The 15,106-nt window shown below is 45.6% G+C and overlaps 1 protein-coding gene across 1 annotated transcript in view; it reads left to right on the top strand.

The window, feature by feature from the left end:
- LOC125013575 (latent-transforming growth factor beta-binding protein 4) overlaps positions 1 to 12,588 on the top strand; it is a 37,243-nt gene extending 24,655 nt beyond the window's left edge. The window contains exons 19-35 of the mRNA XM_047594361.1: positions 52 to 171; positions 460 to 585; positions 1,008 to 1,133; positions 1,250 to 1,372; positions 1,792 to 1,923; positions 2,486 to 2,617; positions 2,713 to 2,853; positions 3,763 to 4,005; positions 4,165 to 4,236; positions 4,809 to 4,937; positions 6,174 to 6,305; positions 6,665 to 6,817; positions 7,575 to 7,688; positions 8,105 to 8,273; positions 8,354 to 8,646; positions 9,377 to 9,523; positions 10,261 to 12,588. Of these exons, the coding sequence (XP_047450317.1) occupies positions 52 to 171; positions 460 to 585; positions 1,008 to 1,133; positions 1,250 to 1,372; positions 1,792 to 1,923; positions 2,486 to 2,617; positions 2,713 to 2,853; positions 3,763 to 4,005; positions 4,165 to 4,236; positions 4,809 to 4,937; positions 6,174 to 6,305; positions 6,665 to 6,817; positions 7,575 to 7,688; positions 8,105 to 8,273; positions 8,354 to 8,646; positions 9,377 to 9,523; positions 10,261 to 10,403 (2,495 nt within the window). The 3' untranslated portion in view covers positions 10,404 to 12,588. The remainder of the gene's footprint in view (positions 1 to 51; positions 172 to 459; positions 586 to 1,007; positions 1,134 to 1,249; positions 1,373 to 1,791; positions 1,924 to 2,485; positions 2,618 to 2,712; positions 2,854 to 3,762; positions 4,006 to 4,164; positions 4,237 to 4,808; positions 4,938 to 6,173; positions 6,306 to 6,664; positions 6,818 to 7,574; positions 7,689 to 8,104; positions 8,274 to 8,353; positions 8,647 to 9,376; positions 9,524 to 10,260) is intronic.
- The last annotated feature ends 2,518 nt before the right edge of the window (positions 12,589 to 15,106 follow it).

Raw genomic sequence — 15,106 nt, forward strand, 5'->3', positions numbered from 1 at the left:
CTGTGTCCTCTGATGAGACGAGGGACATTAAATATCTGTCCTTGTGTCCAGATGTGGACGAGTGTCTGGAGCCGTCCCAGTGTCCTGGACAGATGTGTGTGAACTCTGTGGGGTCGTACAGATGTGTCTCATGTCGGTCTGGATACACACTGATCAACAGACAGTGCACAGGTGCACACACACACACACACACACACACACACACTCTAACACACACACACACACACACACACACACACTCTAAACACACACACACACACACACACACACACTCTAACACACACACACACACACACTCTAACACACACACACACACACACACACACACACACACTCTAACACACACACACAACGCACACACACACACACACACACACACACACACTCACACACACATGTTCTTGTTTCCTGTTGTGCTGCTGGTTTATTGTCATGTTAACATGTTGTTATTCTCTGCAGACATTGACGAGTGTGCGACGTCTCGGCCGTGTGAGTCGGACCACGTGTGTGTGAACACGGTGGGTTCGTTCAGGTGCGACTGTCCCCCCGGGTATCGAACCTTCGGCCTGAGCCGACAGTGTAGAGGTGAGTCATGGAAACACAGTTACACCTCGAGTCCACATCACTGTTACTTTTTACCGCTGTGGACATGATGGACGGACACAGACAGACCAGAGACATATATAAGAGACAGTCTGACATGTTTGCTCCATCAGACGTTAGATTCTACAGTTTAACTCTGTGTTATAATAAACGTCTGATTTCCACCATTAATGTTCCTGTAAATGTTATTAATACGTAAAAGGTCGTAACTTAAATGTCCCAGCGTCTCCGTCCTTTAAATCACCTCATCAGTCATGGAGCTGTGTTTACCTTCTCCTCAGCCTTTAGTCTAGATCACTAGACAGGTCTGGTCCAGGTCTGGTCCAGGTCTGGTCCAGATTTGTCTCCAGGTTTGTCTCCAGGTTTGATTATTTGAGGCTAACGTGCGTCTCTAACGTCCTCAGACGTCAACGAGTGTCTGGAAGGAGACTTCTGCTTCTCCAGAGGAGAATGTGTCAACACTCCTGGTTCCTACACATGTGTCTGTTCTCAGGGATTCACTCTGAGCGACAACAGGACGTCCTGCGTGGGTGAGTCCTGTCCGTCCGTCCTGTCCGTCCTGTCCGTCCAAGGCAGCCAAAACATTAGGACCACCAGTCCCACAGCGTTTAATGATTAAGTGGAACGATGTCGTTTCTTTGTGCAGACGTAGACGAGTGTGTGAAGTCGGGCGTCTGCTCAGACGGTCGCTGTGTGAACACTGAAGGATCCTTCCACTGCCAGTGTGAGACCGGCTTCACCAGCAGCCCAGAGAGGACGGCCTGTCTCGGTAACACATGGTCCCATGTCTGGTTCCTGGTCTCATATCTGGTTCCTGGTCTCATATCTGGTCCCTGGTCTCATATCTGGTTCCTGGTCTCATATCTGGTTCCTGGTTCTGGTCTCATATCTGGTTCCTGGTCTCATGTCTGGTTCTGGTCTCATGTCTGGTTCCTGGTCTCATATCTGGTTCTGGTCTCATATCTGGTTCCTGGTCCTTAAACTAATGTAAACATGTATTTGTCACATTAGAACATCATCAACATCATCACATTAGAAACATCAGGACACTTGTTCTTCTTCATGGTTCCTCATAAACCAGGTCAGAGGGGGGACCTTGTAGACCACATTAGACCCTGATTAGACCTGAGGATGTTTCCTGGTGAAAACATGTGTTGAAGCGTCTTCTCGTGTGTCCTTGTGTCTCAGACGTGGACGAGTGTGTGTCCTCTGGAGGTTCTGTCTGTGGTTCTCAGAGCTGTGAAAACACCATCGGTTCCTATCGGTGCCGTGCGTCCTGTGAGCCGGGGTACCAGGAGTCTGAGAGGGACGGGTGTGTGGGTGAGTCTCAGCTCGTCCTCAACGTCCTCAACGTCCCCATCAACCCTGAACACGTCTAAGACACACCTGTCCCCTGTCTCCTGCCTCCTGCCTCCTTTCCCTTGTCTCCTGTCTCCTGTCCCCTGTCTCCTGCCTCCTGTCCCCTGTCTCCTACCTACTGTCTCTTGTGTCTTGTCTCCTGTCCCCTGCCTCCTGTCCTCTGTCTCCTCTCTCCTCTCCCCTGTCCCCTGTCTCCTATCCCCTGTCTCTTGTCTCTTGTCTCCCCTGTCCCCTGTCTCCTCTCCCCTGTCTCCTGTCTCCTGCCTCCTGTCTCCTGTCCCCTGTCCCCTCTCTCCTGCCTCCTGTCCCCTCTCTCCTGTCTCCTGTCCCCTCTCCTGTCTCCTGTTTCCTGTCCCCTGTCCTCCTCCGTCCCCTGTCCCCTGTCTCTTTTCCCCCCTGTCCTCTCCCCTGTCTCTTGTCCCCTCTCTCCTGTCCCCTGTCCCCTGTCCCCTGCCTCCTGTCTCCTGCCTCCTGTCCCCTGTCCCCTGTCCCCTCTCCCCTGTCCTCTGTCCCCTGTCCTCAGACGTGGACGAGTGCTCCAGTGGGACGCTGTGTGGACAGAACTCCGTCTGTCAGAACCTTCCTGGGTCGTATCGCTGTGTCTGTGACCAGGGCTTCACGTCCACGTCCACGTCCACGGGGACGTCCTGCACAGGTACACGTCTCTGCTGCACCCTCACATGTCCTCACGGGGCCTCAGTGGTGTCCACATGTAGCAGATGTGTCCCTCCCGCTGTGTGTGTCCCCCAGATGTGGACGAGTGTGGTTCTGACCCGGGTCCGTGTGGTTCTGCTCGGTGTGTGAACTCTGAAGGATCCTTCCTGTGTCTCTGTGACGGCGGGAGACACTTTGACCCCGGAGCCAGACGCTGTGTCCACAACGTCCTCCAAGGTAAATACAAACGAACAGGGGACGGGCTTTAAAGGAACCGGTTCCAGACGGGACGGGCTTTAAAAGAACCGGTTCCAGTCGGTCCAGCTCATCAGCAGGTTCATGTTCATTAAAGGAACGAAGGATTTTATTCTGTCTCTCACAACCAAACACGACCAAATGAATCCTCAGTCCTGATTATTTATTATTTATTATTTATTATTTATTCTAACGTTTGTAGAATATTTATTACTAAGAAAAACAGCAGAGATGAACAGTAGAGAAAAGAATAAAGATAAATAAGTCAAATATATATACATATTTACTTTATTAACAATAATAATAATACTGATACTACGACAGTAATAATAATAATAATATATTATATTCAGTATTTGAACTAAACACAGTGTTGCCCCTGAGTCACCACAACGTTTCCCTTTACAACGTTTAGATTTTATTAATACATATATTACATTTATCAGATTTATTAGATTTATTAGATTTATTAGATTTATTAGATTTATTATTACTTTGTTGCTTTTTAATATTAATACATTTATATAATCAACTGTGTAAAGTAACAGAGAATTATACTATAAACTAGTCTCTGTCTTCATGTATCTGTGTCTTTGTGTCTCTGTCTCTGTGTCTCTGTGTCTTTGTCTCTGTGTCTCTGTGTCTTTGTGTCTCTGTGTCTTTGTGTCTCTGTGTCTGTGTCCCTGTGTCTTTGTGTCTCTGTGTCTTTGTGTCTTTGTGTCTCTGTGTCTCTGTGTCTCTGTGTCTTTGTGTCTCTGTGTCTCTGTGTCTTTGTGTCTCTGTGTCTCTGTGTCTTTGTCCAACAGTGAATCTAAATTAAATCTAAATCGCTGCAGTTTTATTCAGAAAAACATCAGGACTCATCGGTCACTTTCTCCTTTTTCCTGACAGAAACACCGAGAGTTCACTCCTCCTCCTCCTCCTCCTCCTCCTCCTCCTCCTCCCTGTCCCCGGTGCTCCTCCCCCTCCCGCTGCCCGTCCCTGGGGAGCTGAGGGAGTGTTACTATAACCTGGCTGAGCCTGGAACCTGCAGCCTTCTGGCCACAAACAGCAGCCAGCAGGAGTGCTGCTGCACGGCGGGGGAGGGCTGGGGGCTGGGCTGCCAGTTCCACCTGTGCCCCCCCGCGGATACAGGTGAGACCAGCGTGAGGCCGTGGACATGAGACACTGGTCTCATGTCCTCAGGTCCAAGGTTCACGTCTTCTTCTGTTTCGCTCTTTAAAGTTGAAGATTAAAGTTTTAACTTTGTTGTGTTTTGTTGTGAACTGATGATAACTCGTGATTGTGTTGCAGCTGAGTTCCTGTCTCTGTGTCCCAGTGGGAGAGGATACGTCACATCTGGACCTGGAGCCTTCAGCTACACAGGTACAAACACCTGGTTCTCAGACCAGAGACCAGAGACCAGAGACCAGATCCAGATCAGCTTTAACACTACGTCCTTGTCCCAGTTTACAAGCAGCAGATTAAATCTAATACCTGACAGGAACATGTCCTCCTCCTCGTCACTAGGGGGCGATACGTGTCTTTTCATCGAGTTAATATCACGTTAATACGGCTCCTTACAGGTTGATCTGTTACATCATATAATAAACATGTGTCAGACCAACATTTAAACACTAGAACATTTTTTAATCTCATATATAATGTGGAGCTTCCTCTGGGTGCAGGTAGGTGGCGCTGTCCCTCAGACGGTTCCTCTATTTATCAGCTTAGACCCCTCAGAGAACAGTCGCTATGACAACACGTCCCCTGTAAAAACATGGCCGCCCATCATGACCTCTGACCCCAACAGGTAGCTCCGCCTCCCCATGTCTGACCCCCGTCACGTCTGGAGCAGCCCCTCCCCCCTCCCTACACACCACGGGCAGAAGTGTGTATTTACATGGACCTGTGTGTGTGTGTGTGTGTGTGTGTGTGTGTGTGTGTGTGTTTCCCAGATGTGGACGAGTGTAAACGTTTCCAGCCGGAGGTTTGTAAGAACGGAGTGTGTGTGAACAACATCCCTGGATACAGCTGCTACTGCTCCAGCGGATACGTGTACAACAGCACCCTGCTGGAGTGTGTGGGTAAGACCCGCAGCCTACACACAGAGACCGGGCCTACGGGACCGGGTCCTACAGGGACCGGGTCCTACCGGGACCGGGCCTACGGGACCGGGTCCTACAGGGACCGGGTCCTACCGGGACCTGGTCCTACAGAGACCGGGTCCTACAGAGACTGGGTCCTACCGGGACCGGGTCCTACAGGGACCGGGTCCTACAGGGACCGGTCCTACAGGGACCAGGCCTACGGGACCGGGTCCTACCGGGACCTGGTCCTACAGAGGCCTGGTCCTACAGAGACTGGGCCTACGGGACCGGGTCCTACCGGGACCTGGTCCTACCGGGACCTGGTCCTACAGAGACCGGGCCTACGGGACCGGGTCCTACAGAGGCCTGGTCCTACCGGGACCGGGTCCTACCGGGACCTGGTCCTACAGAGACCGGGCCTACGGGACCGGGTCCTACAGAGGCCTGGTCCTACCGGGACCGGGTCCTACCGGGACCAACAGATTTAGTGTTGAACATTTGAACATGTGACTGTGGCTCTTTTTAAAGTTTAGCTTCTGTTTAGGCTTGAAATTATAAATATTATTCATAGATTTTAATCTTGTGACGTTTTCCAGAACAACAGCTCATTAAAATCACCGACTGATTCAGACGTTTGTCCTGAATATTTAAACGAGGTGAAGAAAGAGTCGCTGACAGGACGATGTGAACAGTAAGAAATAAGAGAAGATGCAAATATAACTAAATTTAAATAAGACTCTTATACAAGCAAACATGGTTGTGGCAAATAATAAGAAACAAACTTACATCATTAATCGTTATTAAATCCTAAAAACCAGCATTGGTACAGAGATTAGTCCTCGTGTCCATCGTCAGTCAAACATCTGGAATATGTGGATTTTTCCATAAACTCTTTCCACCTTTATTTCTTCTGTTTATTAACAAAGATCATTTTTAATGGACGACAACAACAAACCAACTTAAAACCTTCTGTCAAATTTATTCTTCCTCCTCCTCATGTTTTATCCATGAACCAGCTGAACCATGTGTTTCATGTCACTATTATTATTATTATTATTATTATTATTATTATTATTATTATTATTATTATTATTATTATTATTATTATTATCATATTGTTGTTATTATTATTATTATTATCATTATTGTTATTATTATCATCATTATTAGTATTATTATTAGTAATAATAGTAGATTCTGTATGAACCGTGTTGTGTTTCCTCTGTGTCTCAGATCATGACGAGTGTGAGGAGGAAAGTTGTGTTGGAGGAGTTTGTGTCAACACCATCGGTTCCTATTACTGCAGCTGCAAATCTTGGTTGATGGATGCACACACGACTGTGTCAACTCCTGCCCTCCTCGGCGGTACGACACCCTGTCCTCCTGCTGCTGCTCCTCCTCCTGCTGCTGCTCCTCCTCCTCCTCCTCCTCCTCTTCCTCCTCCTGCTCCTTCTCCTCCTCCTCTTCCTCCTCCTGCTCCTGCTCCTCCTCCTGATCTTTGCGTTATTAACTGAATTAAGGTTCATAAAGTCCAGGTTTGCAGGCGTCTCTGTGTGTGTGTTTACTTAGTTACTTGTATTTTATTTTTCTTCTTCTCTTATTGTATAAAAGTAAATGTTCATGTTATATAAGTTTTTATAGACTAATAAGATTTTTCCTGCTTTCACTGATGAAACGGTTTGTGTCTAAACATTTAAACATTTTAAACGTGCTTTGTTCTCCAGATGAGAACCTGTCCGTGTGCTGGCAGCACGTCTCTGCAGAGCTGCTGTGTCAGAGTCCGTTACTTGGAGCTCAGGTCACGTTCACCGACTGCTGCTGCCTCTATGGGGAAGGATGGGGAATGGGCTGCGCTCTGTGCCCCCCCACCGACTCCGGTAAACCAGCATTTAATTCATTTAGTTCATTCACTTCATTCACTTCATTTCAGTATCACTCACATCATCGTTTTTATCTCACAGGTTTAATCCATGTTGATCTATTACTGCTTTAGACTTAATATGAATGAATGAATTTATTTTTGATCATTTCCAACATGTATATAAACATGTTACCATGTTTACATACAGAAGAAAGAAATAATGATTATAAATCAGGAGCTGTATAAACATGTAAATATACAAACACATACACATTAGATGACATATACACATATTCATTGATATTTATTATATATATATATATATATATATATATATATATATATATATATATATATATATATTATATACATATCGTCTTTTGCATAAACTTGTGTAGAAGTGGTTTGTTGAGCCTCTTCTTAAACAGATTTATGTTCATACCTCAAAGCTTTTCATCTTTGTTCAGTGAGAGAAAATGTAATTTCTGAAATTTCAAATACAAGTTTATATAAAAAACTCAGATGCAGTGAAGTAAAATCATTCAGAGTCTCGTCACCACAGGACTCAAAGGCTCCAACAGGAGAAACTTAAAGCTCAAAGTGTCGCCCGTTGTTCTATTTGTTCTCTGGTGTCTGTATGAAAAGTGTCTGATCTTTAGAAGTAAAGAAATAGGACGTCTGTTTGTGAAGGCACCTTAACTCACATGTTTTTCAGAACAAAAAGGTCTAAACCTGTAAAGGTTTAGGAGAATAACTGTGTCTTGTCTCTGTAGGCGACTACGCGACTCTCTGCAGCTCCTTTCCTCCGTCTCTGTTCATGGAAAACTTCCCGGACTCTGATTCAGAAGCAGGAGGACGAGGAGGAGGAGGACGAGGAGGAGCGAGCGGTAAAAACAATCATTTATTTATTACAGCTGTCAAATCATTCTAACGTTTAATCAGATTAATCTCAGGGTCGATGTCGATTAATCGAGATTAATCTTGATTAATCGCGATTAAATATAATATTTAATATTTTTAAACAAAATATCGGATTATTGATTAAACACCTTCAACAGTTTTAACTTGAAACAAGGTTTTGCGTCTTTTTTGTCCATCATGTGTCCACATTAATGTGTCCCTGTTGCTACGGCGACAAGCTAACTGAGAGCTGGACGCTTCTTATTGGCTCTCACAGTGATGGACACAGTGATGATGCTGATTAATTAATGAGTTAATGAAGGAGTTCATGTTCTCAGGTCTAATTATGAATTAATTCATAGATTAATTGATTATGTTAATTTATGTGAATGTTTGTCCTCAGCTCCTCCTCGTCCGTCCCCCTTTGGTCGGGACTTCGTGCCTGGGAGGGACTTCAGCCGTCTGGACTATGAGGACTACTTCCTAGCGGGGGGCAGCAGGTCTGGTTTTGGAGGCAGGACCCCGTCCACCTTCGACCTGCCGGTGGAGTCCTACGGTAGACCCGATTACAGGTGAGACCTGACCCCCCTTCTCCTGATCCACATGTCATGGATCCTGTGAATCTGAACCAGACTCTCCGCCGCCCCCCCAGCACTGGGTTCTACTCGGAGGGAGACTACAGCGCCCCCGATGCCTCCGACCCCAGGACTCCGTCCTTCCGCCTCCCTCCCGACCCCCGAGCTGAGATCTCCTTCGGGGCCCGGCCTCCTCCTCCATCCAGGCCCGAAGGTCCTCCTCTCAGCCTGGCCCCGCTACCTGGAGCCGGCTACCAGGACCAGGAGGAGGAGGAGGAGGAGGAGAGGACATGGAGGCCAGGGCCCCCCTTTACTCCCATCACAGAGAGGAGCAGAGGAGGAGGAGGAGGAGGAGCACCGGTCTATGAGAGTGAGTCCAAATACAGCAAATACAACCTCCATGGACCCTGGTCTCTATTATGGACCCTGGTCTTCATGGACCCTGGTCTCCAGGACCCTGGTCTCTATTATGGACCCTGGTCTCTATTATGGTCCCTGGTCTCTATTATGGTCCCTGGTCTCTAAGGACCCTGGTCTCCAGGACCCTGGTCTCTATTATGGTCCCTGGTCTCTATTATGGTCCCTGGTCTATATTATGGTCCCTGGTCTCTAAGGACCCTGGTCTCCAGGACCCTGGTCTCTATGGACCCTGGTCTCCATGGACCCTGTTCTCCATGGACCCTGGTCTCTATTATGGACCCTGATCTCCATGGACCCTGGTCTCTATGGACCCTGGTCTCTATTATGGACCCTGATCTCCATGGACCCTGGTCTTCATGGACCCTGGTCTCTATTATGGACCCTGGTCTCTGTGGACCCTGGTCTTCATGGACCCTGGTCTCCATGGACCCTGGTCTCTATTATGGTCCCTGGTCTCCGTGGACCCTGGTCTTCATGGACCCTGGTCTCCGTGGACCCTGGTCTTCATGGACCCTGGTCTCTATTATGGTCCCTGGTCTTCATGGACCCTGGTCTCTGTGGACCCTGGTCTCTATGGACCCTGGTCTCCATGGACCCTGGTCTCCAGGATCCTACTGATTCCACTACAGGAGGAACAGAAGAAGAACCTGATCTTCTTCTTCTTCTTCTTCTCTTTTCAGGACGTTATGAGCCGTACGCCAGTGCAGCAGAGGATTGTGGGATACTGCACGGCTGCGACAATGGCCGGTGTATTCGCGTTGCCGAGGGTTACACCTGTGACTGTTACCAAGGATACGAGCTGGACATGACCTCCATGACCTGTATAGGTAGGAACACTGCAGGGTTCAGGTTCACTGTGGTCTGCACCTTTCAGACCTGGAGGTTTTAGAAAGTTAAACACAAAGTTCTATTGTTTAGGTTGTATTGTAGTTATTCACCAGGATTCATGGGGCAGATGTTTGGGACGAGCTGGAGACTCAGACTCTGACATCATCAACACAAGATCTGAACTAAAAACACTGGATTAAATAAACCTGGAGACACTGGAGAAGCTTCTGATTGAACCAATGGAGTCAAAGATGGAGGAGCTCCGCCCACAGACTAGAGGGGAGGAGCTCCGCCCACAGACTAGAGGGGAGGGGAGGAGCTTCACAGACTAGAGGGGAGGAGCTCTGGCCACAGACTAGAGGGAAGAAGCTCCGCCCACATACTAGAGGGGAGGAGCTTCACAGACTAGAGGGGAGGAGCTCCGCCCACAGACTAGAGGGGAGGGGAGGAGCTTCACAGACTAGAGGGGAGGAGCTCCAGCCACAGACTAGAGGGAAGAAGCTCCGCCCACATACTAGAGGGGAGGGGCTTCACAGACTAGAGGGGAGGAGCTTCAAAGACTAGAGGGGAGGAGCTCCGCCCAGGGACTAGAGGGGAGGAGCTTCACAGACTAGAGGGGAGGAGCTTCACAGACTAGAGGGGAGGAGCTCCTCCCACAGACTGGAGTGTGTTTATAGATATAATACTGTTATTTCCGGTTTTGTTTTCCTTCTGAACCTCGATCTGTTTTCTGCAGATATAAACGAGTGTGAGGACAGTGTTGGTTTGTCGTTCCCCTGCGTCAACGCTCGCTGTGTCAACACCGACGGTTCGTTCCGCTGCGTCTGCAGGAGAGGATATATCATGTCCCGCAGACCGAACCACTGCGTCGCTGCTTAGACCGGACCGGACCGGACCGGGTTCCTTTAGACCAGCACATACTGGACATCACTGAACTCGCTTTATTTACCAGACGTCACTAAAACACCTTGCATTAAGCTGGGCGAGGCTAGGCTAGGTTAGCCGCGGCTAATCCTGACTGAAGAGTCTGGTTTCAACTCACTCAGTGCATCCAGCATCAGTGCAGGTTCATTTCAGGCTGTTTCCTCCCATTAGTCCCGTCTCTAAACCAACAATGTGCATCACATCTAGTTAAATTTGAACACAGACAATGCACAGTCTATTTACTGGAGGTTCATCTCCAATAAACACCAGGAACCACAGAGGTCAGAGGTCAGATGTTTCATGTTTCATGTTTTCTTTGGTATCAGATCATTTCAGTAACAAACACAAACTGCTGAAACCAAATATTACATATTTAAATGTAAGAAACTATGAAAATGCTTCATGAGCATCAGCATAAAGTCTGAACTCTGTTTAAACTCATATTATAACGAGGTTAGTGCTGGAAACAAAGCTAAACCCAAAGCTCCTGTGTTTTATTCCTCTGACGTCTGATGTTATTTCTATCAAAGATATTTTCAGCGTGAAACTTGTCGCAGCAGCAGAAGAAACTAGTTTAAGTGTATTTTTGTCTTTTCGTTAGAGAACTAACCAAACAGAGAGAAGCTGAGCTCAGATCTTCTTTCAGATCATCTCCGTGTTTTAAACCAGCGGTTTATCTGGTCGGGTTCAGGACCAACACATCAGCTTCTTTTTACCCACAAACACTGAATAAATTAAACAAAAAGTGCAAATTCAAAAGGATTCAAGTATAAAAAAATGTATAGCTGATATTAATAGTTTCAGATAATGATTCCCAAAACTCCCAAAGTGCATTATTATTAAAGAGCCATTCACTAATAACCAAAGTTAGCAGGTAGCTAGCGCGCTAACAGCTGAGACGCTAGTGAAGTGTTTGCTTGTAGCTTCGTTCCTCTTATAAAATCGTTTGTCACTGAAACACTGAGAGTTAATTCAGTTTAATTACCTGATTAAATATTAGCTCCAATATAAATGATGAGCAATTTAAACAGCTGAACTATATTTTCTGACAGCGTCTGCTAGCTAGTGACATCCTGCTAGCTGTTAGCTGTTCGCTTAAGTACGGAAATGTAGAGAATTTAAGGAAGAGTTGTTTGGATTCATAGGATTAAAGCCACAAATCCACATTAGAAAAAGAATTAGAATTAGATTCAGAACCAGTTGTATTTGACTCCGGTCACTTTCACTCTTTAATAAGCATAAAAAATAAAAGTGTAAAAGATGAATCTTGAACCTTCTGTACCTACAACATAAATTAGACTTTAAGAAATGAAAAAATAAAGGATCATTATTATGCTTATCATCATTATATGAGCTCTTAATTTATTTTAATTGGTGAATTATTATAATCGACATTTATTTGTTATCGAGCCTTAAAGCCTTAAATAATTAGATTAATTTACAACATTTCTTACATTTCTGAAGCTGAAACGTCTCCATTTGATTATTATGTGTTTTTATCTTCTTATTTGATGCTGATGATGTTTTAAAGCCCTTAGTGACGTCATAACGACTCCTGTTAATCACATTATTCTGGTAAATGTCATGAATCAGAAATAGATCGTCCTCAGGTTCATGGACACACGTCTGTTGTTTGATTAGTAATTAAAGCAGCTTTAGTCTTTTTAACGTAGCGTTCGTCCCGACGCTTCGTCCACAAACACTTTTTCATGTGAACTGCTGCAGCAGCTGAATCATATCACACCAACGCACCACGTCTTCATCCGCTGCTGAAAATAGTCCCTGAATCGTTTTCATCTGGATGTGTTTGGGATTTTTTATGATTTAAAAGCAAACGTAGAATAAGTTTCTTTTTATATTTTTTTTTCTTGTATAAATACTAAATGTTACTGACATGTTTGTCCTTTTCTATATTTTTTATTCTCCGTGGTGTTGAACCTGTTGCTGTAAGCTGCACTCAGTGTATATATTAATTCATTCACCCTCTCACAGAACGTCTCCTCCTCCCGTTGGAAGTATAACATGCACTGTATCTCCCAGAGACCAAGAAGATTAATGACTCACGTTTATATTATTATTTTTTATCACTGTTGTTTGTAATAACAAGAAATGAAAATATATTTGCACACGTTTACTGAAAGACGCCTCCTGGTTGTTTGTTCACATCTGATCTGAAGGAAAGAAGCTGCTTCACATCCACAAGGAAGAAAAACGAGCAGAATGTAAAGAGGTGTAGTTACAGGTGGAGGTGGCCAGTTTATTAGGTACACCAGTGACGTCTTTCTGATCTAAATAATCTCCATTAAAGTGTCGATTCAGCTGGATCATCAGACGGAGTTTGTGGTGCTGCTAAAGAGGCTGTTTATCTCACTGACCACGATGTCAAAATATTAGGAACACATGTCAGTTCAATAGTTCTACAAAAAATAAAACCAGCGGATTCTCTCTCAGTCATTAGAAACTACACCTGAACACCAGAACCTTCCTGCAGACTAGATTCACTAGTGTTCCTAATAAAGTGGCCAGGGAGTGAGGATGAGGATGAAGATGTGACTGGTCACTGATGTAAGAAAGTATCTGACATTTGTTTCTCTGTTGCAGACGATCATTTAAATATATAAATAAATAAATAATAAAATGATTTTAAAAATATTAAAATAATACGTCAATAAATAAATATAAAATAACTGCTTATTATTCATGGGAAATTTATGATAAAAAATAGAATAAACCAAGAAAAAGAAAAGAAAACAAATGCAGCTTTTATAATAATAATAATAAACTTTATTCATAACACAATTCATGCATAAAATCATATAATGCAACACAAAAGTACTGAACAGAGACCAAAAATAAAAACAAGATGAATGAAGGTTTGAACAGATTTCAGGTGGTTTGGTCCAGAGTTTAGTTCCTGATCAGAAGCTTTTACAACGGTTCATTTATTATGAGACGTTTAAAGAGAAGTCGGTAGAATCAGGTTCTCCTGGTTCTCCTGGTTCTCCTGGTTCTCCTGAGCATCCATGGTTCACACCGACCCGCTGCTGGAGAAGCTACATCAGCATGTGGCTACATGCTAATGCGGCTAGCGGGCTAGCTGCATTGGCATGTGGTTAGCGTGCTAGCTGCATTGGCATGTGGTTAGCGGGCTAGCTGCATTGGCATGTGGCTAGCCGGCTAGCTGCATTAGCATGTGGTTAGCGGGCTAGCTGCATTGGCATGTGGCTAGCCAGCTAGCTGCATTAGCATGTGGTTAGCGGGCTAGCTGCATTAGCATGTGGCTAGCCGCTAGCTGTGAGGGTTTGTTGTTGTTGAGTCACCCCGGGCGGCGGTCGCGTGCTGACCCGCTCTAATCCTGCACCGGGCTCCAGAACCTTAATGCTCACACTGTTTACGTGGATCCGGCTCTAAGCCACTTTATATTATAGGCCAATCTGTCCACACACACACAGACACACACACACACTCAGGCACCAATAATGGGATTAAACAGGTTCACCCAGTACGAGGCCGAACCCGTGAGCCAGCACAATGTCAGCTTTCACTTTCACAGGACCAGCCACGCCACAGTAACACACATAGATACACACACTGATACACACACACAGACACACACACACTGACACACACTGATACACACACACACAGACACACACACTGACACACACACACAGACACACACACTGATACATAGACACACACACAGATACACACACACACACAGACACACACACTGATACATAGACACACACTGATACACACACACAGACACACACACTGATACACACACAGACACACACACTGACACACACACACAGACACACACACTGATACACACCGATACACACAGACACACACACTGATACACACAGACACACACACAGACACACACACACACACTGATACATAGACACACACAGACACACACACACAGACACACACACTGATACATAGACACACACTGATACACACATACACACACACACACACAGACACACACACTGATACATAGACACACACTGATACACACACACACACACACACACACACACACACACACACACACACAGACACACACACTGATACACACACACACAGACACACACACTGATACATAGACACACACTGATACACACACACACACACACACACACTGATACACACAGACACACACACACAGACACACACACTGATACACACAGACACACGCAGACACACACACACACTGTTACACACACAGATATACACACAGATACACACACAGACACACACACACAGACACACACACTGATACACACACACACAGATATACACACTGACACACACACAGATATACACACTGATACACACACTGATACACACAGACACACACACACTGACACACACACAGATATACACACACTGATACACACAGACACACACACTGATACACACACACACTGATACACACAGACCCACACACCTTGTTGTGTTTATGGGATGAATGTAAAGGAATCATTGTGAGTCTGTAGGTGTCGTCATCGTCCTGTAGTTTCTGCAGCTGTGATGTCACAGAACCTGCTCGTATTTAAATCAGTAATAAAATCAGTTGGAAGCCGCTGGTTATAGCAAATAAATCAGTGGACAGAATGAAGCAGGTCGTGTGTGTTGGTGGTTTC

This window comes from Mugil cephalus, chromosome 9 (genome assembly GCF_022458985.1).
Source record: "Mugil cephalus isolate CIBA_MC_2020 chromosome 9, CIBA_Mcephalus_1.1, whole genome shotgun sequence".
NCBI classification, from domain to species: domain Eukaryota; kingdom Metazoa; phylum Chordata; class Actinopteri; order Mugiliformes; family Mugilidae; genus Mugil; species Mugil cephalus.